General features: G+C 37.1%; 2 protein-coding genes across 5 annotated transcripts; one reads left to right on the plus strand and one right to left on the minus strand.

Moving 5' to 3' along the window:
* Positions 1-172: 172 nt before the first annotated feature.
* Positions 173-17,783, minus strand: LOC132168188 (frataxin, mitochondrial-like). Of its 3 annotated transcripts, XM_059579307.1 has the most exons (7): positions 17,269-17,782; positions 10,907-11,145; positions 10,495-10,567; positions 10,098-10,145; positions 9,913-10,007; positions 4,802-4,887; positions 173-468 (listed from the first exon to the last, which is right to left on the minus strand). In XM_059579307.1, exons 2-7 carry the CDS (start codon positions 11,119-11,121, stop codon positions 434-436), a joined length of 552 nt encoding a protein of 183 aa, XP_059435290.1. In that variant the 5' UTR covers positions 11,122-11,145; positions 17,269-17,782; the 3' UTR covers positions 173-433. The 3 variants fall into 3 exon arrangements, with proteins under 3 accessions (XP_059435290.1, XP_059435291.1, XP_059435289.1); XM_059579308.1 differs by lacking the exon at positions 4,802-4,887 and having other exon boundaries at positions 17,269-17,783; XM_059579306.1 differs by lacking the exon at positions 173-468 and having other exon boundaries at positions 4,046-4,887.
* Positions 17,784-17,935: 152 nt separating this feature from the next.
* On the plus strand, positions 17,936-22,025 carry LOC132189365 (protein FAR1-RELATED SEQUENCE 5-like). Of its 2 annotated transcripts, none has more exons than XM_059604093.1 (4): positions 17,936-18,117; positions 18,520-19,075; positions 21,303-21,699; positions 21,855-22,025. In XM_059604093.1, the coding sequence occupies exons 2-3, from the start codon at positions 18,527-18,529 to the stop codon at positions 21,486-21,488; spliced, it is 735 nt and encodes a 244-aa protein (XP_059460076.1). In that variant the 5' UTR covers positions 17,936-18,117; positions 18,520-18,526; the 3' UTR covers positions 21,489-21,699; positions 21,855-22,025. The 2 variants fall into 2 exon arrangements, with proteins under 2 accessions (XP_059460076.1, XP_059460067.1); XM_059604084.1 differs by having other exon boundaries at positions 21,870-22,025.
* The last annotated feature ends 262 nt before the right edge of the window (positions 22,026-22,287 follow it).

Consider the following 22,287-nt stretch of genomic DNA (forward strand, 5'->3'; position numbering starts at 1 on the left):
TTGCACTACATGCCTGGTTGGGTTGTTCCTCTTCATTTGGTTAAGAGGTTGACATGTTGCGTTGGTACAATTTTTATCAGACACCATAACTCACCAAATGTAATATGTATTTTTCATACCAAATGTAATATGTTCATAATGAAGCAATTTACATGGTTTGTCAAAAAAAAAAAAACCAGCAACCCAATATGTTGCAGCGTTACAAATGTCATCTCACTTTGGCATCTCAATTACAAGAAAAAGAGAAAAAGGCAACATTACCAACAATTTAATGAAGCACTACATTACCAACAATTAACATGGTTTGGCAATTACAAGAACAAAAAAAACCAGCAACTCAACATGTTGCAAAGTTACAAATGTCATCTCACTTTGGTATCTCAATTTAATAAAGCACTGCATCTCACTTTGGTTCATTTCAAGAAGATCAACTTCAATCCAGCTCCTCTCCAACCTTCTTTGTCAAGTCTTCAATCAAAAAATTATACAAACATGTTAGAAAAAACATTTAAATAAGCATAATTAAACCCAAAGATTGTGGGTGTAGCAGCAATAACACAAACATCAACAAAAAAAAATCTAATGGAAATTTCATCAAACATGAAATACAAAAACAAAAACACCAATGACAAACATCAACAACAAAAATTCTCAAGTGAAATTTCCACCTATAAATTTTAGACACTAATACTAGTTCCATTCAATAAATTTCAAATGCAAACTTCAACATCCCTCTGGAAAAGTAAATATTCCGAATGTAGGAAATTTCCACCCGTCCTGTTTCACCAAAACTGGTAGCATTTACCACCTAAACACCCAGATCAAGAATCACATGAAATTGGGTCAGAACCCACCAAAATAAACCATACCCACTAGGAAAAATGGAAAATTTAAACTAAAACAATCAAGTTCTCCACGACAGCTGACAACCAAGTTCTTGAATAATGCTTCCTGATCATACACATCAAACAATTAAAGATCAATGCCCACACAAATGTAATCTTTGCTATTTGATAATGCAAACATAATCTATTCATGTGTACAATCTAATTAAAAAACACCAACTAAGACAATACTAGAATCTCAGTTCATCTCCAGTACCATTACGCAAAAAATACATAAGCATTACAAACATGCACAGATTCTGCAAAAACAAACCTAGAAATATTGCGTCTAAACACCACATAAGTCGGAATTTAGCCCCAATTCAGTCGTATGGTACCCACTAGAAACATTTTCATCTAGGCTCCAAAAAAAAAAATGCTTATTTCTAAAAAGCATCATAGAGACACTCATCATCTTATTGAGAGGGTTTTTCTTCTTGTTGGTTGCCAATGCTTATGAATAAAAAAAAAATCAGAATACAAGAACCCAAGTACATGTTGATTTACGCTTTAAATATATCAAATACTGAAAATTAACACCAACCCAATTAAACAAAGCCCCCAAAATAAAAAATCTCATTCTCTTTTCATTCACCAAATCCATTGTTCCACTACTTTTTATTTTACATATGCACTTGAATCATGGCTTAACAAGCTTAAAAAAAAAAGAAAAAAAAAATGCAACCAAACAATAAAAACAGCCAAAACCAATAACCACCTACATCAACCCCCAATTTAAGAAAACCAGATAACTAAAACATAATAAATCCAAAACACCATTCCTAGAAAAACCGAAGAACAAACAAGAACCTTCAAGCGTTATATGCTTCAGCAGATATTTGTCAATAAGCGTCTATTTTTCAAGATATCTCTTTGGATTTTAACCTTTTGGCATGACTAAGATTTTTATTCCTACTACGAATCCATTATAAGTGAGTATAAAACCTAATATCATATTCTTCCACTTTAGGGAGCCATGTATGTGATTGTTAAATAGTAAATGACTCATTCATTGCGTGTGCGAGCATGGGTGTATGGGAGAGAGTGAGAGATGGAGGGAGAGGGGTTAGTTTGAAAATGAAAAAGGAAAAGAGAAAAAACGCAGGTTTTGGTTATCATGTTTAACATATTTTAATAAATGGTCAAAGAACTGCAATAGACTCATCATTGGACATAAAAATTTGTCCAATTGCCCAGTGTTTAACCTGTATTTGAGCTCTAGAGAAGAACATAACACAAAACCTACGAACAACATTTAAAAAATAAAATAAAAAGCCAAACAAATAGCTTAATTACAAATGACAATCTACATATGCAAAAAATATAACACAAGACCCAAAAGCAACAAGAAGAAAAACCCTCCAAAAATTAACCAGAATAACAAATGCGGCTGAGTCCCCTGCACCACTCATTTAGGCAACTCATCAAACACTAAAATTGAGCATGTTATAACCAAAGATACTAATGCTAAAAATTCTCAAAAACACATCCTAAACACCATAGGTATTTAGCAAGAGCATTTTAAAACATGAATTGAAGTTCATATCTCAAAAATGTTGGTTAGGCATTTTGCCGAACACAAGGTGAGCATAGCAGGCAAGAGAGTAGAGTTCATTACTAAAACAGAGATTTGAGCTAAAAACACACAAAAAATCGAAAACCCAAAGATTGTGGGTGTTGGGTGCAGAGAAACAATTCATCACTAAAACAGTGAACCCATAGAGAACCCACAACCCACAAATAACCCAGCAATGATCTGGTGCCGTGCCCAAACACAACCCACAAAAATCCCATTTCAAAATTCCGCTCACCAAATCAGCTGCAAAAAACGGATCTTGACAAAACAAGCCTCTGAGCTGGTGCCGTGGGTGGCATTCGGCCAGTCGGATCTTGGATGGTGAACGTTTTCGGTGGCGGTCCTTGGCTGGAGTTTGGTGGGCGTCGTGTTCGGTGGGCATCGTCCCGGATTGGAACTGAGCTGATTCCGTGGGTGGGCGTTGCCGATGGTGGTGCGCGGGTGGCGCTCGTTGCCGGAAGTAGATAGTGGTGGGCGGAGGCGGAAGGTTGGGGAGAGAGAGAGAGAGAGCGGCGTGTGAAGAGTGAGGAGGAGAGGGAAATGAAAAATGAAAACCCCAAACTCACCACGCCGCGTTTTCGTTTAATTTGGGGCAAACGACATGGCACATGCCGTGTCGGGCCGGGCGGCGTATTGTTCACGACGCCGCTGTAATCAGATTATTATCGAATGACGTATAATATGCCACGCCGCCGGGCGTAGTGTTATTTTCACGCGACGCCGCTGCAACCCTATCATTAGTAATGATAGCGTTACGCGCATGCGGGAACAATAAGGTGACCAATCGACGCGGGTACGTGCTACCGCCGCTATTTCCAAATTCCTAAAAATAAAAAAAATAAAAAAAAAAAAAAACCTTGAAAGCACGCGTGAGTGAGTTTGGGGTTTCATTTTCATTTTCCCTCCCCATTTTCCCTCTCCTCCTCACTCTTCACCTTGAAAAATTTTGCAGAGTGTGAGCTTACCACAATTTGGGGCAGCAACTGATGGAGTGACCGAAGGGGATTGGCCACGACTGGGGGTAGCAGCAGGTGGACACGTGGCCGTATCTGTCGAGCTGCGGCTTGCAAAACGAACAACGTCGGTGGCCTTCCAGGCGTTTGAAGATGGCGGACTGGGGAGCATTTTGGGTTTCAGAAAAATTAGGGTTTGGGGGGAAGAGTTGAAGAGCTGCCTCTCGTGGGGGAATGGGTTCCGGCTGGAGCTGATGGAAGGAAGTGGAGGTGGTCGTCGGCGGCGGTGACGGTGGGGTGGGGAGAGGAGAGGAGAGGACGCACGGTGCCTGTGGGGGGATAAAATGGGTTGGGGAAGAAAAAGGGAGAAAGGAAAGGGGTCGGGTGGTGGCAGTGACGGTGGGGGAGAGGAGATCACGGCGCCGGTTTCGGTGGGATCACGGCGCCGGTGCCGGTGGAGAGAGAATTTGGGCGGAGGGAAAACGGGTTTGGAGGGGAAATTTTGGGTGGGGGTCATCCTGGACGAACGGTTTAGTCTTTAGATTTTGAATTTTTTTTTTTTTTTTTTTTGGTAATGGGGGCAAACGACGTGGCACATGCCACATCACCGGCGTGCGTTACTGTTTACGCACGCCGGTGTAACTTGTATCACTACTCTAAGCGAATCAATGGCCATGATCTTCCCAGCTTTCAAAATAAATACTTATTTCTAAAGGATAAAGGAAATCCCTTTTTCTTTTTTTGACGGGTTGAAGAGATAAAATACAAAATAATTAGAAGAACTGGATTCGGCTAATGTGAACGCGTGATTTGTGGCCAAAAACTCAAAAGCAAATTATTTACCTTTTTTTAACTCTTCTATTATATATATATATATATATATGAGAGAAAGAGAGAACTTCGCGTCCACAGCTTTGATCGTGTGGGGTAAAGAAGGAGCGTATCTAGTCGTTTTTACGCAAAGATTGGCGTAGAATGAATCGTCCTTCTTTCGTCGGGAATGGGAACATTGGGAGCTTCGTGGAGGGTAGTTTCCACTTTCCAGCACCCTCGCAATCTTTTTTATTTATTTCTATTTTAAAAGACACACATAACATTGTTTACGTGGGATGGAGGTACATTGCTGACATATGGCAAATGGGAACTATTAATACGTTCTTCGTTCACATGTCGCGTTTTAATTGGTTCACCTTGGATATATTAACAATTGGTAGGCTATTCATAATGGACTTTTTTAACGAAATTCCTTTTCCTCTGTTTTTTCTGAAATTCTCTTTTTTAACGAAATTGCTAAAAACGTATCAGAACTGAAACAAAACTTCCCATCACAGCTTTTGCTGTAGTCTAAGAAAGACTGATGGGTTCACCACACAGTTGCTCCAGCTCACCTTCTAACATATTCAGTAAATCTGCTTTGCTCCGCCTATAGACCCAGGTTTGAGCGTTCCGATCCCAATCAAACCTCGCCGGACCACTGCACAAAAAACATGTTCTTCAGATGGCAGAAGAGAATTTCAGAAAAACAGAGGAAAGGAATTTCGTTAAAAAAGTCCATTATGAATAGCCTAATAGTGCAAATAACATAGACAAAGATTGTAGACACCACACATATAACATAAAATGCTGGGTCCAGTCCCATATTCACGTTTCATTGGTAAATTTTCTGCATTAAAAGACATGGCCTATAAATGATGAAGCATGCCCCTTTGATAGATAAAGAGCAATTGGTTTTAAACAAGTGATGTCTTTCACATCCAACTCTAGAAATGAATCATAATTTTCAATCAGTTCCTGACAGATAAGAAACGAATTCATAAAATATTGGGAGGTATATTGGATAGTATTGAAAGCGGAATCTCTTTCTATAGGAAATTCACAAAAGCTTTTTTTTTGTACAACAAGAAATAATTAAGTAATTAAACATTGGAATAATCTGACTCTACCTGTCTCTAAAAATAGTCTATTTGATAAAACTTAAGTCTTAGGGAGCGATTTGATAAAAAGTGATCTTAGAGACGTTTGGAGCATTTTTCCCTAATATTAATTAAATTTGTTATGCTATTATGGTATGTACAATTACTTCAAGTAAGGAACGCACACCTAAGCCCCCTTCTTTTGTTGGAAGACAAACGAGGTTGCAAGGCAGCCACTTAAATAAGAAGATTTTGTTGATTAATTTCTAGATCGAATAAATGTTCTAAGTGTTCTATATTTTCTTGATAAGGCCATTAACCCACGGGAATTATTCATGATATTTCAAAGAGGGCAGAACCCCCAAAAAGCTTCTAAAGAGAATGAAAGAAAAGATAGCACCCCATTAGATGGTATCACAAGAACATCAGATGCCAAATTTGTTCTGAATTATATACAGGACCACAAAAGCACGCACAGGATTGAAGATAAGACATCCTGTGTCTCTTTTTAGTATGAGAGAAGGATGCAGGGTTACCCATATCTGGATGCCTTCTAGGATTGAGTACAAAAATGCTGGTGTGTATGTTTGTGTAATCAGATCATCCTCAGCAGACTGAGTGAGAGTGAGAGTGAGAGAGAGTGGGGGGCTAGTTTTAGTATTTTGGGAGCATAAGAGAGTTTGTAAGGGAGAAGAGATCGGAGTTGCAGAATTTGTCAAGCTGGATTCTCTTTGCTGAGATGATTTATATTTTAGCAAGTATGATCTTCATCAAGCTTCTAAAGAGAACGAAAGAAAAGTTAGCACCCCATTAGATGGTATCACAAGAACATCAGATGCCAAATTTGTTCTGAATTATATACAGGACCACAAAAGCACGCACAGGATTGAAGATAAGACATCCTGTGTCTCTTTTTAGTATGAGAGAAGGATGCAGGGTTACCCATATCTGCATGCCTTCTAGGATTGAGTACAAAAATGCTGGTGTGTATGTTTGTGTAATCAGATCATCCTCAGCAGACTTAAGTGAGAGTGAGAGAGACAGAGAGAGAGAGGGAAGGGGGGGGGTTGGCGGGCTCAGTTTTAGTATTTTGGGGGCATAAGAGAGTTTGTAAGGGAGAAGAGATCGGAGTTGCAGAATTTGTCAAGCTGGATTCTCTTTGCTGAGATGATTTATATTTTAGCAAGTATGATCTTCATCTCATCAGCCATAGAATTAATTAATTACTTACTGAGTTGTGATAGCATTAACTATTTTCGGATTGATCCAAGCTTGAAAGTGCGACAAATGTTGGGGGGTAAGGTATGAAGTCTGAACACATGCTGTAAAATGTAGAGCTAAATTATAATGCGTAACATGTTACATCGTAATTCTAAAACCTGGAGGTCTGTAAAAGTTTCAGTTTAGCTTAATTTTTTAATGTACCATTGATTTAGTAATGCTTTGAATGATCATGGGCTATACTTTCTTAGACATAATCTATGCAAGACCTATTCACATCCTCCATTTGATCACAACTAGAGATTTGGTGGCAAGCCCGGATCTTGAATTGTTAACATTCGTGTGTTCATCTGTAAGCAGAACATGCCAAATATATGGAATCACATTTACATCTTAGAGCTACAATCTTTAGGCATCAAAGATGTGTCCAGATAATGTAAGCCCTCCTGCCCCTCTTCCATGCATGCACATGAGGTTTGGTGAGGAGTCTCTTCCTTGATGCATGAGGAATGCATGTTCCTATCCAATGGGATTCCCATACGGGAAAGTACATTCCAAGCTAATAACTTAAAGGTTTGTGCACATACAACAAATGTGGAAGCCCCAGTCTTAGGAGGATAAGGTAGATTCAGAATACAAACCAATCCAGTTGCCTAGGGAGGAATACCAAAACAGATTTTTTTCCCCTATAACTTTCCTCCACAAAGATGAGTCTAATTCTAAAAGCCTCCACTCCATTAGGAGTATGCTCATGGATGTCGAGTTCCAACCTAGTTGGCTTTTCTTTCGAAAGTGATTATAATAGGAAAAGAAGTTAAAATATGAGGAGAGAGAGAAGATGACAAGTCATTTTATGACTTGATTTTGATACCATAGATCCTGCCCAGTTAAAAAATGCAAAAGGTTCAAAACTTCTAAGCTGCATTTTTTAAAGATGACAAACAATACATGACCATATAAGCAAACTATTTTTTAAAGATGACAGAAACAATACATGACCATATAAACAAACTATTTTTTAAAGATGACAGAAACAATACATGGCCATATAAACAAACTATGTACTGCTACTTTATAGTTCATCTATAAATGACGCACACCTCATTAATTCAAGGTCTGCCAGGAGATACAGGCTCACAGAAATTTGCACTAGTCCTAGGCCCCACAAGAGTAATTGAGTGATAAAGATGGCCTCACTATAATGCAGAACAAATTTCAACCACCACCCAGATTGTTTAGCTAATTTATACCGACAGAAACAATACATGACCATATAAACAAACTATTTTTTTTGATAAGTAAACAAACTATGTACTGTTACTTTATAGTTCATCCATCAATGATGCACACCTCATCAATTTCAAGGTCTGCCAGGAGATAAAGGCTCAAAGAAATTTGCACTAGTCCTAGGCCACAAAAGAGTAATTGAGTGATAAAGGTGGCCACTATCATTCAAAACAAATTTCAACCACCACCCAGATTGTTTAACTAATTTATTAAAAATTCCCAGCTCTAAAGTAACAATAAGGAATGATCAAATCATGGGTGCAAATAAGACCTATCAAACAAGAGGATACCAAGTCTCTAGAAACTTAGGGTTTTCTAATCAAACAATAAATATTCAACTTGATGCTTGGTGAAACCACAAAATTCTATTAATTTGCAGAATAAGTTTATGGCAATAAATCAGTAGAAACATACATTTAAGTACCAAAAACACCCACACATTAGTTTTGTCAGTAATCTAGCATTAACTAATCAAAAAGGGGTTAAATACCTTTAACCTCCCTCAACTACCACTCATTTACACATTGCCCCCACAAACTACCACCTCTCACAGTTAACTGCCTTAAACTACCAACCACGGGCGAAAAACCCCCTTCGTTAGTCAAGATCGTTAAAAGTGACGGAATATCGATCACGTGCTACACAAGTGCGTTTTTTAGTTGTGAAATGATGAAAATATCTAGAGTTTAGAAACAAAATTTACTTAATATCCTTAAAATTAAGAAATTCAAAAAAAAAAAAACTCAAATTAAAAATTCCAAAAAAAAAAAAAAGGGTGGCCGAACCACCCCGAAACACACTTGGAGGTGGCCCGTGTGATCGAGGGTGCCAATATACCCCCAAGTACCTAGGGTGGTTCGACGACCACCCCTATTCTCTCTCTCTTTATTATTTTTTTTAGTTTCAGTTTTTTATTCTTGTATTTTTTTACTTGAGGGTACTTTGGTCATTTTCTGACTAAAAAACATGTGTTATGCACGTGACCAAGATGCCATCGGATTTAATGAGTTGGCCTAATGGAAAGGGTTTTTGGCCAACGATTGGTAGTTTAAGGTGGAAGAGTTTGACAAGTGGTAGTTTGTAGTGTTGAGATAAAATAATTCTAGGAACCCGAATGAAGCAGAAAATAGCATAATAGAAAATAACGTAGTCATACAAAACATCAAGATTTAAGTGGTTCGGCTTAACAAACCTACATCCATTGGTGGAGACGACCCAAGGAAATTCACTATCAAAAAAATAGAGTACAAAGAAAACTACTCAAACCTAAAAGCCTCAATATACCCAAATCCCACTATCACACAAAAAGAGAAAATATTCTCTAAATTCTCTTAGTGCCGTAAGACACACCAAGCTTGTGAGAATACAAAAAATGAGAACATTCTCAAGCCTCTCTCTTTCTCTCTCTTCTCACGAAGTCACTACTGCTTTCTTATTGAATGGCCAAATGACTATAACTCATATATACTAATGGTAGTCGATCAAAATGCTTCATGGTGAAGGAAAGAAAATACTTCTGCTAGGTGAGAAAAAGAGAACAAATAAGTAATACAAGGCTGGGGCCCACCACAAGACTTGTGAAATCAAGTCATTACACGACTTGTGCGGATGTGTAAATAAGTAGTAGTTGAGAGGGGGGGGGGGGTTTAAAGGTAATTAACCTTTAAAAAAACCCCGATTTTAGCGAATTTCAATAGATCCCAATCATTTTTAACAGCATGTCAAAAAAGTGATAAATCGATTTGTAGTGCATTAAGTAGATTTATAGTACAGTAAAAGCAATTTGTGGATAATTCTCAATGAAGATCTCATATCAATTTCCTTCAAAAGATTTAAGCTGAATCTTTTCAAACAATCATTAAAGTCTGGTTTTTGGTAGATTGATAGGCATTATGTAATTTGAGCATGTCCACTCTATATTTGCTGCTGCTTCAGCTAAAATCTAGGATATGGTGACATTATGTAATTCAACATACACAGCTTCAAGGATATAAGCATACCAGGTTAGAATAATGCTCATAAGGATTACAAAACACAACAGATATATATAGTTCAGAAAAATGATGTATAGCTCATACCTCACTGGGGAAGATAGCCAAATTTGTCTATTTGGTGTTTGTTTGTTCAACACATACATACCCAGATCCCCGAGTTTCAAGGTTAACACCTCATTCTGCCACATGCACACCCGATAAATGTTACAACAATTGCAATGCCTTAAAAAATTAAGCCAATTCTAAAAAAGAATTAGTCACACTCTCACCCCATAGTCTACGTCAAAGCCATCTATTTCAACATTATCACCATATTCCTGCGCACCAAAGACAATCAAAACCACATTGCTTGTGAGTGCTTATTGTCATAAAAGAACACAAAAACATAAGATAATGTAAGATAACTAACATAAAAGAAAACTTTTACGCACTCTACAATATCCATGAGGAACAATTCGCATTTTGACAATCAGAGAAACTATACAAATCTAGATAACAGCATCTATAAACCAACATACAACCAGTAAATCCATTTCAAACATCAAGGCCTGATATAGTTCTAAGCCTCTATTCTAAAACGGGTATGTGGAAAACCAGGTTAAAACACTTAAATTAAGCAAAAATAGCAAGATTTTTCAAACAAGCCAAGCCAATGGCAACAAATACCTCGAGTTTCTCTAGGAGGTGATGTATTGTGGAATTGCTTAGCCTGTGAAACTCATCCTCTTGCAGTACAGAACTGTTTTCACATTAATCATTAGCAAACCCATTGTTGTCCATTTCCATTAAACCAATTTCTTAAAACTAAAGAAAAATGCTAAACCACTCACTCAAATCTAACAAGTAAAAAAAAAAAAACCAAAATTAAAGATGTAAGCTCTAAAATTTTCATTATTTTTCCGTACATTTTAGGACTTCAAAAAACAACAAGTATTATATCTAAGCTGAATGGGTAAATTATCCATTACTTAACAACAAACAATCAACACAGTACTTAAAAAAAGTCAAACTTTTTACTTTCTATTTGATTTTCCTTAGGTTTCTCGAGAACCCAACAGAGGAACAAAGATTAACGCACCTGTAATCAATGGCGGCAGGGCCTTGAGGGTCGTCTCCGAGATTCAGTGGACGAGAGCAGAAGGTTCTACAAGCAGGAGACCACCGAGTTGTCTCAGACCTCGAAGCTTCTAGAAGCAGAAAACTGAATCTACGGATCGTCGAAGAAGAAGAAGAGGAAGAAGAAGGCTTTAAAAGCCTTGGGAGCCTTCTGAGGTATTGCAACCTGGAAGCCATGGCAGTAGGGAATACGGCTCGTTTCTGTGAGAGAATGAATTTGATCAGTGTGGTGTGGATATCTACATGGGCCAACTCCAATGGTGGGATAATTATCGGCCCAATAAAATGGGCTTTAGACTGTTCCCTTCTCCTCTTTGAAATGAAACAATGATAATGACACATCTTTTGGATGCATTAGTATTAATGCATTATAATTAGCTACAAACCAAATCCTTTTTCAGTTATGATTTCTGTAAAAACATCTTACATTTATTTATTTGAAACTATTTTATCAAATAGTCAGTTCCTCTATAGTCCTAGTAGAGTTCTCAAAACATCTAACATTTCTTTCAATCCATATACACCACATAAGACATATAGGGATCATTTAATGAAAAGAGAGATCACTTGGAACTATTTTTAATGAAAATTTATTATAGTGAATTTTGAATTGAGAACAAGTATGGGAAATCAATCTCATTTCTGCTGTGGAAGTATGAAATTTCATGCTTTGGTTTTTCCTTTTCTTTCCTTAGTTTTAAGCTGGACTAAAATTGATTGGATGACCCACCCTTGTTAAGACTCATTTTAGATTTGGCAGGAGCAAATACAATTTTGAGCTGCAGATACATGTCTAATGCATGTTGATCATTGTTTTGTTTTATCATCTGGAGATATATTGTTTAGCAGGATTACTGTAAACTATCAGCTTTCCAACTGTTTAATCCACAAGCAATATATTGTCCTTCCTTTGATTTTTTCTGGAAAAAAAAAAAAAAAAAAAAAAAAAAAAAAAAAAAAAAAAAAAACTCTTGGGTCTGAGTTGGAAGACATAATAACTTTAATCCATGAACTTGCTGGTATGTAGGTGTTTTCACTCTAGGAACTTTCTAGCATAGTATGTGAAAAGGATATAGAAATTTGAGTTCTGACCTTGGTGGGTGCTCTACTAAAGTTATGTCCAATTTGAGAATTTCGCGTTGGAAAAAGACAAGTTTAGAGGACCAGATGGGAGAATCTGGTAGTGAGAAGGTTGTTTCCAGAACCAACAGAAAAGATCAAGCAAGAACTACCACTATCAAGAAATGATGGGTTCAAGCACTACCAATCAAGGTAAATTTAGCATTCACTTCTTCTATTATTGGTCTGAGTCAGTTTACTGCTTTCTGGTTTATACTTTGACTGGCGTTGATTTTGATTCTGAGAATCAAATCACTGTGAAGCAGCTTGAGATTACAGTCTACTTGCCGTGGTTAGGCTCAAACAATACATTTCCTTGATGTGCTGAAAAACATTGTTACTTCACTACGCTTTGTTGTTGGCAATGCTAAAAGTTCAAGTCAAAATCGTAAATGAAAATGGTTGGATTTTGGTTTCATGTATGTATACCTACCATACAAAGACAGAACTCTTGCTCATTACCCATATATCGTTTGCATTATATTTTTCGTTCTAGTTACGAGTAATGTGGAGATATTTTTCTGGTTTTATATGATCTAAGAGCCATCATGAGAAGTTCTATCCCTAGCTCAATGCCCCTCCTCACCTATAAGAATGGGGTGGAGGTGAGGTCATAGATACAAGACCTGTTGGGTGCATAATAACTTATCAATAACTACAAAGTAAAAAAGAAAAAAGTACATCCAATGAAGCTTCACGGAGCAAGATGTTGGGAAACTATGAAATGATATAGTTATAATGAGGATGTTAAGGCGGACAATTTGAGGAGTTATGAAAGATGGTATAAAATATAAAAGAATGATGAAGAGATTAAGATTAGCTTTAATTACATTGTAGAATGATAGTGCACTTATCTAAAGTTGGTATGAGTTAAGGGTTTTTGGAAGGGAAAGATAATTTTGAAGGACGTTGCTTAGACTAAGTTAGCATAATTTTGTCCTGTGATAAAGAAATGGCTCTTGACTAGCAAAAAGGAAATTAGGGTTCATGTTGTTGACGACCATTAAAAGGAACTGTCTTCGAATTGATTTATGGGAACAATGAATGAGAAATTTCTTGGTTACTATTGATATTAGTATTTACTATTGTCAATAGTAGTATTATTTACCCAATCTTGATTGTCCTTTGTAGTGTCACTAGCTTTGAAGGGTTTAGGCTGATTTCTCCAGTTATAGCTTGTGCATGTCATGTGCTGCATTGTTTAGTATATTGGAAAGGTGATTAATGTCTTTCTGGATTTTTTTTCATGAAAGTAATTTGGCTGGTTTTAGCAAGATTTCAATATTGACTTATGAAAATAGCTATAAAACTTTCATGACACTACAAATTTAAACCAATTTTGAAAAATCAACCCCTAGACCTCCTTCCAATGACCGATAATAAGATCTTATGTAAAATTTATTCCCATCCCAGTAACTTGCACCACATCAAGTAAATCAAAGTTTTCAATAGATTCAAGTAAGTCTAGCAATAAATATACAATTAATTTGATGCATATACCTCAAAATATCAAAGAATTTTCAACAGATTCAAGTTGCTTTGTCTACTGCAATATCAAACAATTTGGGTAGTAAAATTTTCAAAGTTCTTCTCCATACCTTAAGTTCTACCGAAATTGAGTTCAACTAGATTTTTGTCACTTGCCAATAAAATTAAAAAGAGTTCGACTTTAAATAGAAAAAGATCCTGGAAGGAGCTTTCATATTAGAACTCTAACCCAACTTGTACTAACAGCTTTCGTAGATGTTTCTCCGGAAGAAGCTGAGCAAAAGAGCCCTTATGAAAGTTTTAAAGATGCCAATGGAACAAGTTCGTTCAAGGATGCTCAGGTGGTAAGTATTTGTTGTTGAGCTTTTGAACGAGCTGTGATGTTTAAGTTAATGTCTTAAGGTTTAACTATTTGAGCATTTTTGAAGGTTTCTCAAAATGGAGCTGCTTCTGAGCGCATAGGTGGTTCTGAATGCTCCCAAGCTACCACTAACCCTACCGGTTCTGAGTTGTTCCAATCTACCCGTAACTCCACTGCTTCTGAGGGGTCCCAATCTTCGGGTATGTAGTCAATTGCTTTTATTATTATTATTACTAGATTGCATTGACCATTTGCAGTCCTTCATTACATGGTTTGCTCCCTCGGTTTTATTACTGGCTTTTCTGTTATCTTCTGTTTCTAGTAAGTGTAATATCTTAAATCTATACCAGGACTTGTTTTACTGATATCATGTAGAAGAGTTCTTTAATTCTAGAATTTTTTCTTAGTTCAAGATTCCTATGTGGTCTTGATGGATGGTTGTTGTAGATGGAAGTATTTGGTGTCAGGAGTAGCTTAGCGTTCACCAAGGAATTAATGGAATTTGTTTAGAGTTTAATAGGCAATCTGCTCACAAGTTTTATGTTGTGTAGTGCTAACTTCATTGAAAATATAAATATAATTTCAAATCAATATCTTAATCATCAAAGTTCTTTGAAGCAATATTAATTGAAAAACTTGGTTGGAAATGAAAGCCTATTGCAACTCTGACCCTCCAACATTAGTCATTAATGTATCTTCGAAATTAATGTTTGAATTCATGGTACAAATTTTACACTGCTTTGGCATCTCTTGAAACAATTTAAGTGAATTTCCAGTGTTTTTCTATATTGATTTCATATGATATAACATGTCATTTCTGAATGTTTATTTCCTTATGCATTAACAAAAGAAGGGATTTTGGCAATCCTGATTATCAGATTTTGCGATTTTAAAAATTATTCTTACTTTAAATTATGTTCGTGAACTTTTACAAATCATATATTTGACCAGTGTCGACCACCTCTGCCACATTACATCAAGCACCACCAAACCACTCTACCACTTTCCCCACCTCCACCATTTTTGTTACATCTTATTAGATTTTGAAGTCCTAGTTTCTTAAGAACACAAACTTGAAGATTCTTTGAATGGGTCTCACCAATTATGCATCTTTTCAATAAAACTTTCTGCACAAACAACATATATTTAAATCCAATGGTTTATTACCTTTATTCTTCCACCTCTCTCCTTTACTCACTTGTTCAAGATTTTTTTATTTTTCTAAGCATGTAGTTATCCCAAAAACCCATTGGAATAGTCTTAATTTCTGTCTTTGTTTAATTCTGTAACAAGTCAATCTTAGTTCTATGACCAGTTCTTTGTTAGTCAGGCTTTTCATTCTCTTTCTTCCGCTCATTCACTTTCTTCTTCAGGTTCTTCCACCTGCTTTGATACCACTGTGTCAAAACAGCAGCCTTCTAAACATTGTTGATGTTTCAAGCAAAATTATTGAGTTTTAATTTTTTTGGTAGGCTGCATGGGCTTGTGTTTGAAACCAGCGAAAATCCTTTCTTCTGATCAAAGCACTAGAATTTTGAGACTCCACCTTGGCCTTTTCTTTTATTGGTAAAATTCAGGGGCGGACTTACTTGTTGCTTTGGGGGGACGAATGTCCCCCCAAAGTTTTTAAAATTTCCCCCAAAGTATATGGTTTTTTCAAGTTTGTCCCTCTAAAATATTATATTTGTCCCCCCAAATAATATTTTTGTTCCATTTTGCTCTCCTCTAGTCCTCTTGGCTCTTCCAACAGAGAAACCTACAAAGCTCCTAGTCTTTTTTATGAGGTCATAGACAAGATAGCATAGTAGGCTGCAAGTGCAGTAACAACTTTTCTTAAGCTGCAGAGAGAAGTACAAAACTTAAAAAAAAAAAAGATTCACAAAAAATCTAACTTTGTAACTAGTTTTCAAAAATTGAAGTTTTTAGATAGGAATATTCTATAAAAAAGTTACAATTTGTCAAAAATGTCTCCATATAGACCATACTCGTTGGCTTCTAACAAGATCTCTAATTTGGTTTGAGATTTTGAAGCAACTTTTACTTGGCTTTGAACTCTATCTAGACTCTAGCGTCATGTCTCTTCTCTGCCGACTGCCATCAAACTCATTACCTAAATGTCTCTTTTCATATAGTCATATTATCATCCTCTCCTCTACTCAGATTATAACAAATGAAAGTTATTGTTCTTTGGATTCAGCCTCTCATTTTATTGCTCACTGCTAAACAACTAAAAAAGTTGAAGCTTTTTCCTCTCTTCTCTGCGACTCTGCCATCGAACCTACAAAGCTCCCGTAAGGAATTCGGCACTCTGTAAGGCTTTATCTGTTTTTTTATTTTTTTATTTTATTTTTGTTTTTTATGTGTGTATATCGTGTAGAGAACCAATAAGGTTCTTGAGAGAGTTATAGATTTCTTTCTTTTTTGTTTTTTTCCTACAAGGGCAAAGGCTATCTGACTATAGCAATTTTTTTTTTTAAGAAGGTAACCTTTTATATTTTTTCCATAAAATGACTAGAACTGTTGTTACCCACATGATTTGCTTTAGTTTTGTAAGTTGCCCTTGTGTGTTATGATTAATAGATATTCTAAAATAATTTTATAGACATAACTTTTGTATACATTAATGACTTATGATTTACTATGAAATTAAATTTGAGACTTCTTTGTTTTTATTTTACATAAATACGCACAAACGTACCTATATAGAGAAATTATATATATCTACGTACCTTCCTCCCCCCATACTAAAAGTCCTGGTTCCGCCCCTAGTAAAATTAACATGTACAGAGGCAGCAACAAATTTTATTTTCAGAATTCTATAAACATAAAATGAGCAAGGCTATGAACAGTCAATTCTGCTTTTTTCTTTTTTCTTTTTTTGGTTGAATAAGCAATTTCATTAACAAACAAACCAAGAACACATCAACAACTAATACAAGCCTGATTAACAGACTGAAAACAGCCAAATTCAGAAGGAGGCCAAAAAACAACAAACAGCAGAAAACCTCTAGCCAACAGCCCAAAACAATTAAACCAAACCCTTACAGAGGGCTAAACAATAGCCTCAAATCAGAAACAAAAACCAACAAAACAGAGGAAAAAGACCCTATCCTCAAACAAGCCACATATAAAATCTACAGCAACACCCTTACAGAGGAAACATATTATCCTCAAAACCATAAACAAACCACAAAAAACCTGCAACATATCATCAACAAAACAGACTTTCAGACAAGGTCCATAAGGAGCAGAGTAAATTCTGCATTTCCAGCACATTCACCTCAACCCACCCATTACAATTACAATTTATGAGGATTAGTGTTCAAAGTGAAAAATTTTGCGGAGTGTGAGCTTACCACAATTTGGGGCAGCAACTGATGGAGGAGTGACCGAAGGGGATTGGCCACGACCGGGGGTAGCAGCAGGTGGACGCGTGGCCGTATCTGTCGAGCTGCGGCTTGCAGAACGAACTGCGTCGGTGGCCTTTCAGGCGTTTGAAGATGGCGGACTGGGGAGCATTTTGGGTTTCAGAAAAATTAGGGTTTGGGGGGAAGAGTTGAAGAGCTGCCTCTCGTGGGGGAATGGGTTCCGGCCGGAGCTGATGGAAGGAAGTGGAGGTGGTCGTCGGCGGCGGTGACGGTGGGGTGGGGAGAGGAGAGGAGAGGACGCACGGTGCCTGTGGGGGGATAAAATGGGTTGGGGAAGAAAAAGGGAGAAAGGAAAGGGGTCGGGTGGTGGCAGTGACGGTGGGGGAGAGGAGATCACGGCGCCGGTTTCGGTGGGATCACGGCGCCAGTGCCGGTGGAGAGAGAATTTGGGCGGAGGGAAAAATGGGTTTGGGGGGGAATTTTTTGGGGTGGGGGGTCTGGGACGAACGTGTTTAGTATTTTAGATTTTGAAAATTTTTTTTTTTTTTTTGCAATGGGGGAAACGATGTGGCACACATGCCACGTCACCGGCGTGCGTTAGTGTTTACGCACGCCGGTGTAACTTGTATCACTACTCGAGTGGCTCTAGCTTATAGCCAAACACCTCTAGTCTTCTCCAAATAACACTTCCAGAATTCATATTGCACGCTCAAGCTGCACAACCCAACCCCAAAACGTTATTTTACAGTCGTCAGTAACGCACCACCACCACAACGGCGGCGAAATACAGCAACGGGGAGATAAACCACCACGGAGGATCAGCTACTGCAACTCACGGTCAGACACTACATAATTTTTTTTTTTTTTTTTTTAAATGAATCGACTAAAAAAAAGAAAAATTAAGATTTCCAAGAGAATCGAACTGCTCTGATACCAGATGATATGATCCAGAGGATTCTATCACAAGAAATCAGAAAAGTAACTGAAATTAAGAGAGAAAAGGGTAGATAATGATCACCTATTCTTGCCTTAAGCAAAGGTTAATTTCCTTGATTGATTTGCCATAGGGCATACATCTTGTTTATAGGGAAAATGAAGCTAAATGTGAAATTAGATCCATGAAGTCCAGCAATCTAGAATCAGAGACCATCTAGAATGAGGATCCTATCATTTGGTGACTGCAAAATCCATACTTTGTGAAGTTGGAGATAATTATTGATTGGAAATTCCATATTGTAGGTACATAATGGCGGGCATTGATGGTGTACATGACTTTCTAGACAGTGATGATGAAACCGTAGAAAACTGTGATGAACTAGAAGGCACAGAAGATGGGCTATTGCAGCATTGTAATTCAAACACTGTTGTGAATGATCACATTAGTCTAATAGAACCGTCAACAGCAGGTTTAAGTGCACAAAGCTTGGAACCATATACTGGGATGACTTTCCCATCATTAGATGATGCAAGGGATTTCTATTATGATTATGCCAAGTGTATGGGTTTCACCATAAGAACGAATCGGATCAGACACTCGCTAAAGAACACGGCTATAATAGGGCGGGACTTTGTTTGTTCGAGAGAAGGTTTTCGTGCTGCAAAGCATACCCTGAGAAAAGACAGAGTTCTTCCTCCACGGCCAATTACAAGAGAAGGGTGCAAAGCCATGATCAGGTTGGCAGTAAGGGATGAAGGTAAATGGGTTGTTACCAAGTTTGTACGAGAGCACAACCACAAGCTAATGACTCATTGTAATTTTCCTGGTGAACTGCCAATCGTAAATATACTTAGTGAGGTATGTCTATGACTGATATACTAATCTTAAAGATGGTCTATAAATCAATCTTTGTTGTCTTAATTGAATTGAACAGTTTAGCAGTTATCGTTACTCAGGATTTTATTTGGAAATCCTTTGTGAGAATTACACCCTCTAGCGATTGTCCAATATTATTATAGACTTTACCAATTGGATATATATGGCACTTTAAGCCCCAAAGAGGTGTAAGCTAAACATAGAGGATTTTCCTATGCTCCTAATAGTGACCAAGTGTTAGGTTGAGTTCACCTATCATGTGAAAGCATATAAACCAAAATTTTTATGGAAAACTGAAGATTGTTTTTAATGTGCCCCCTATGGTGTTTTAGTGTTGTTTATGATAGTGTTGGTCCTGGTTAAATGGGATTCTGGGAGAAGATGGCTTGGATATGGTCCTACCCTTAAATGGGATCTGTGTGTGTGTGCAGGCAATTATATGCGATTCAATACCTTCCCACTAAATTTTGTAGTTTTATTTTTATTTTATTTTTCCTTTTCCTCTATATTTCACACTTTTGCTATAAATGAAGTTTTTTTAATTTCTTGATTGCTCAAGCTTGCCTTGAATAAGATTGATGTTGAGCTCTTTTATAACTCAAAATTGTATGAATATAGTTAGAGGTTGTAACAGAATCTGATAAAACCTGTTCCAAGAAAACCAGTAATCTTGTAAATTTTCAAGCATATGCATCTGCCAGTATGGTCATAGCAAATAGTGCTTCTTACTTTTGGAAGTGATTTGCTTCTTTTTTTTTTGGTTAGTCAAATACTGCTTCTTCATCAACAAAAGCTTCAGTCCTTTGTTTTCTCACCCTACCATTGAATTCATCTCTAGTTATCCATAGTACAACTTGTTTAGAGAAGCCCATTGCTTCACTACTCCATTTGGTATGCTATTACCTTCAAAGTTAATATTGGCTCAATATCTGACTGATTCTGCTACATTTGGTATGCTATTACCTCATGATGTTTTACCAACATTAGCTTTCTGAGTTGTTTAGGACTTTTGGGGATTTTATTTGGTGCTATATTACTGTAGTCGTGCTGATTAGGAGATTCAGAAGTTTAGGCTTGATGATTGTCGCAGGTTGGGGTTTTAGAGAGTTTGCTTAATGGGCATTTTGTCTGTAAGCCACCTTTACAATTTGTATAGAATAACAGTGGAAACAAACTTACCAAAGGAAAATTTTTGGCATAAAAAAAGTTGGAAAACTTCTATCATAGTGTGTCATAGGTATTTGGTCCAAATTCACTTCATTTTTACTATTGCTATTTTTCTTTTAAATTTTTTAGAGCAATTACCTTATGGGAAGTTGTAGCAGCTGCCAATACATGGTCAATATTATATAATGTAGACTGACTAGTAAATCCTATGCCTATACTGTACAAAATAATATATAGGACAGCATGCCATGACAAGTTCATATGTTTTGTTCTTTACCATGGTAAGTGCCCCATGATCTGTTAGTGAACAATAGGATGAAGGAGTACAGTAGCAGTTCTAGTTTACTATGGTAAATGCCCTAAAATTATGAAAGAAGTTTCTTCACTGGTCCATTTGAGAACATCCAATAAAACTGAATGGAAAAAAGTTTCTTCACTAATGTAAACATAATTCATTTTGCTGGCTTCTGAGGTAGCCATATTTATAAATAACCCTTTTTTTTTTTTTTTTTCTGTTGAGAAGGGGATGGTCTTGATTTGTAAGATCCGAACCTGAGACTAATCACATCCCCACCCCCTTTTCACTTGAGCCAAGCATTGGGGGGGTGCACTTTGATTGTTTGTTTCTTAGTAGTAGGACTATAAACAGACTAAGCTGTTTGAGCAGGGGGGCAGCATCTCCTCATTTGGTGAGGGGTGGCCGCCTCGGATCTTGGCTGTCATTCACATTAGAGGGGCCGCATCTCATCTGGTGAGCAGTGGCCTCCCTTCACAAAGGGGTAGCCGGCCACCACTTTGCAAGGGACACCCCTCACCAGATGAGGGGTGGCCAGTGAGAGGAGGCAGCCTTCATTGGTGAGGGGCTGCCCCCTCTCTTTTTTTATTTTTATTTGGGGACTCCATCAGAAAAAATAGACAAAATTGGACATGAGGATCAATTTGATACAAACTCTAACCCCATAGATCATTTTAGTAATTTTTCCTAATTTTTTGTATCCTCATTTCTACTAGCTAACTTTTCAAGTGTAAAATATGTTTGTAGGAAGAGAAGGATAAAAAGATCCAGGATCTATACAACGAGCTTCAGCATGAAAGAGAGCGATCTGCAGCACTGAGACAACAGCTAGGCTTGATTCTCAAAGATCTTGAGGAACATGCTCAATTCATGTCTTTGAGAGTTGAAGATGTAGTTAACAGCATGAGAGAAATTGAACTTGGTGATGTATAGTTTCAAGCCAATGACACATGAGTCTCTTACAACCAAAATTTAACCCTTTTACCAATTGAGATCCAGTGACTCAGTGATCCTTTTGTTTGTAACATGAAAGAAGAAATAAATACATTGCTGGTCTCCTAGCAAAAGAGTTGTTGACTTCCCTCATGCTTTCCAATCCAGTAAAGTCCAGTTTTAGGTTCAATCAGATGAAGACCATTTTGAGGTAGGTTTTATTTTTCCTTTTCAGTTTCTTTTTTTTACTTCTCTTTGATCAGATATAAGAGATAGTCTAAACATCATTCTCCTGTTCTTTTTCCATACTACTTTGTTAAAAAATCAGCTATTGAATTTGCCCATACAACTTTTTTAAAAAATCAGCTATTGAATTTGCAGGACCCACATAGAGAAATGCATATAGTTCTGGAAGATGAGAGGATGAGATGGCTCATGATTAAATTTTGTTAGAATTTTCTTGTGACTATTTTTTCCACACAATGCTAAAAACAAGCTTATTTTATATTTGTTTAATGGTATCTTTGAGCCCGTCCAGTCTTCTTAAGAACCTTCTTCTCTTTGCGTTTTGGACAAAACATCAATGTGGTGATTTTGACACAAATCTTTCTTTATGAAAATGCTTTATTCGGGTCCATCTAAAAAGAGAAGTGAGAATTGATCCAGTATGACATCTACTCATCTAGTACATTAGATTTGGTCAATAGTTTGTTTCCTCGTTTGTTGGACAGACCAAGTAAATGACAACTCTCTCTCTCTCTCTCTACAAGAAAATAGGCTTTTGGTCAAATGAACCACC

Source organism: Corylus avellana, chromosome ca1 (genome assembly GCF_901000735.1).
Source record: "Corylus avellana chromosome ca1, CavTom2PMs-1.0".
Taxonomy (NCBI): Eukaryota; Viridiplantae; Streptophyta; class Magnoliopsida; order Fagales; family Betulaceae; genus Corylus; species Corylus avellana.

Bases quoted from the DNA above. Each gene is read 5' to 3' on its own strand.
- LOC132168188 (XM_059579306.1), bottom strand. From the start codon at position 11,121: ATGGCTTCCAGGTTGCAATACCTCAGAAGGCTCCCAAGGCTTTTAAAG. The intron at 10,568-10,906 runs GTGCGTTAATCT...ATGTGAAAACAG, and splicing joins CCTGCCGCCATTGATTACAG to TTCTGTACTGCAAGAGGATG. The intron at 10,146-10,494 runs GTATTTGTTGCC...TTTGGTGCGCAG, and splicing joins ACCTCCTAGAGAAACTCGAG to GAATATGGTGATAATGTTGA.
- LOC132189365 (XM_059604093.1), top strand. From the start codon at position 18,527: ATGGCGGGCATTGATGGTGTACATGACTTTCTAGACAGTGATGATGAA. The intron at 19,076-21,302 runs GTATGTCTATGA...ATATGTTTGTAG, and splicing joins TCGTAAATATACTTAGTGAG to GAAGAGAAGGATAAAAAGAT.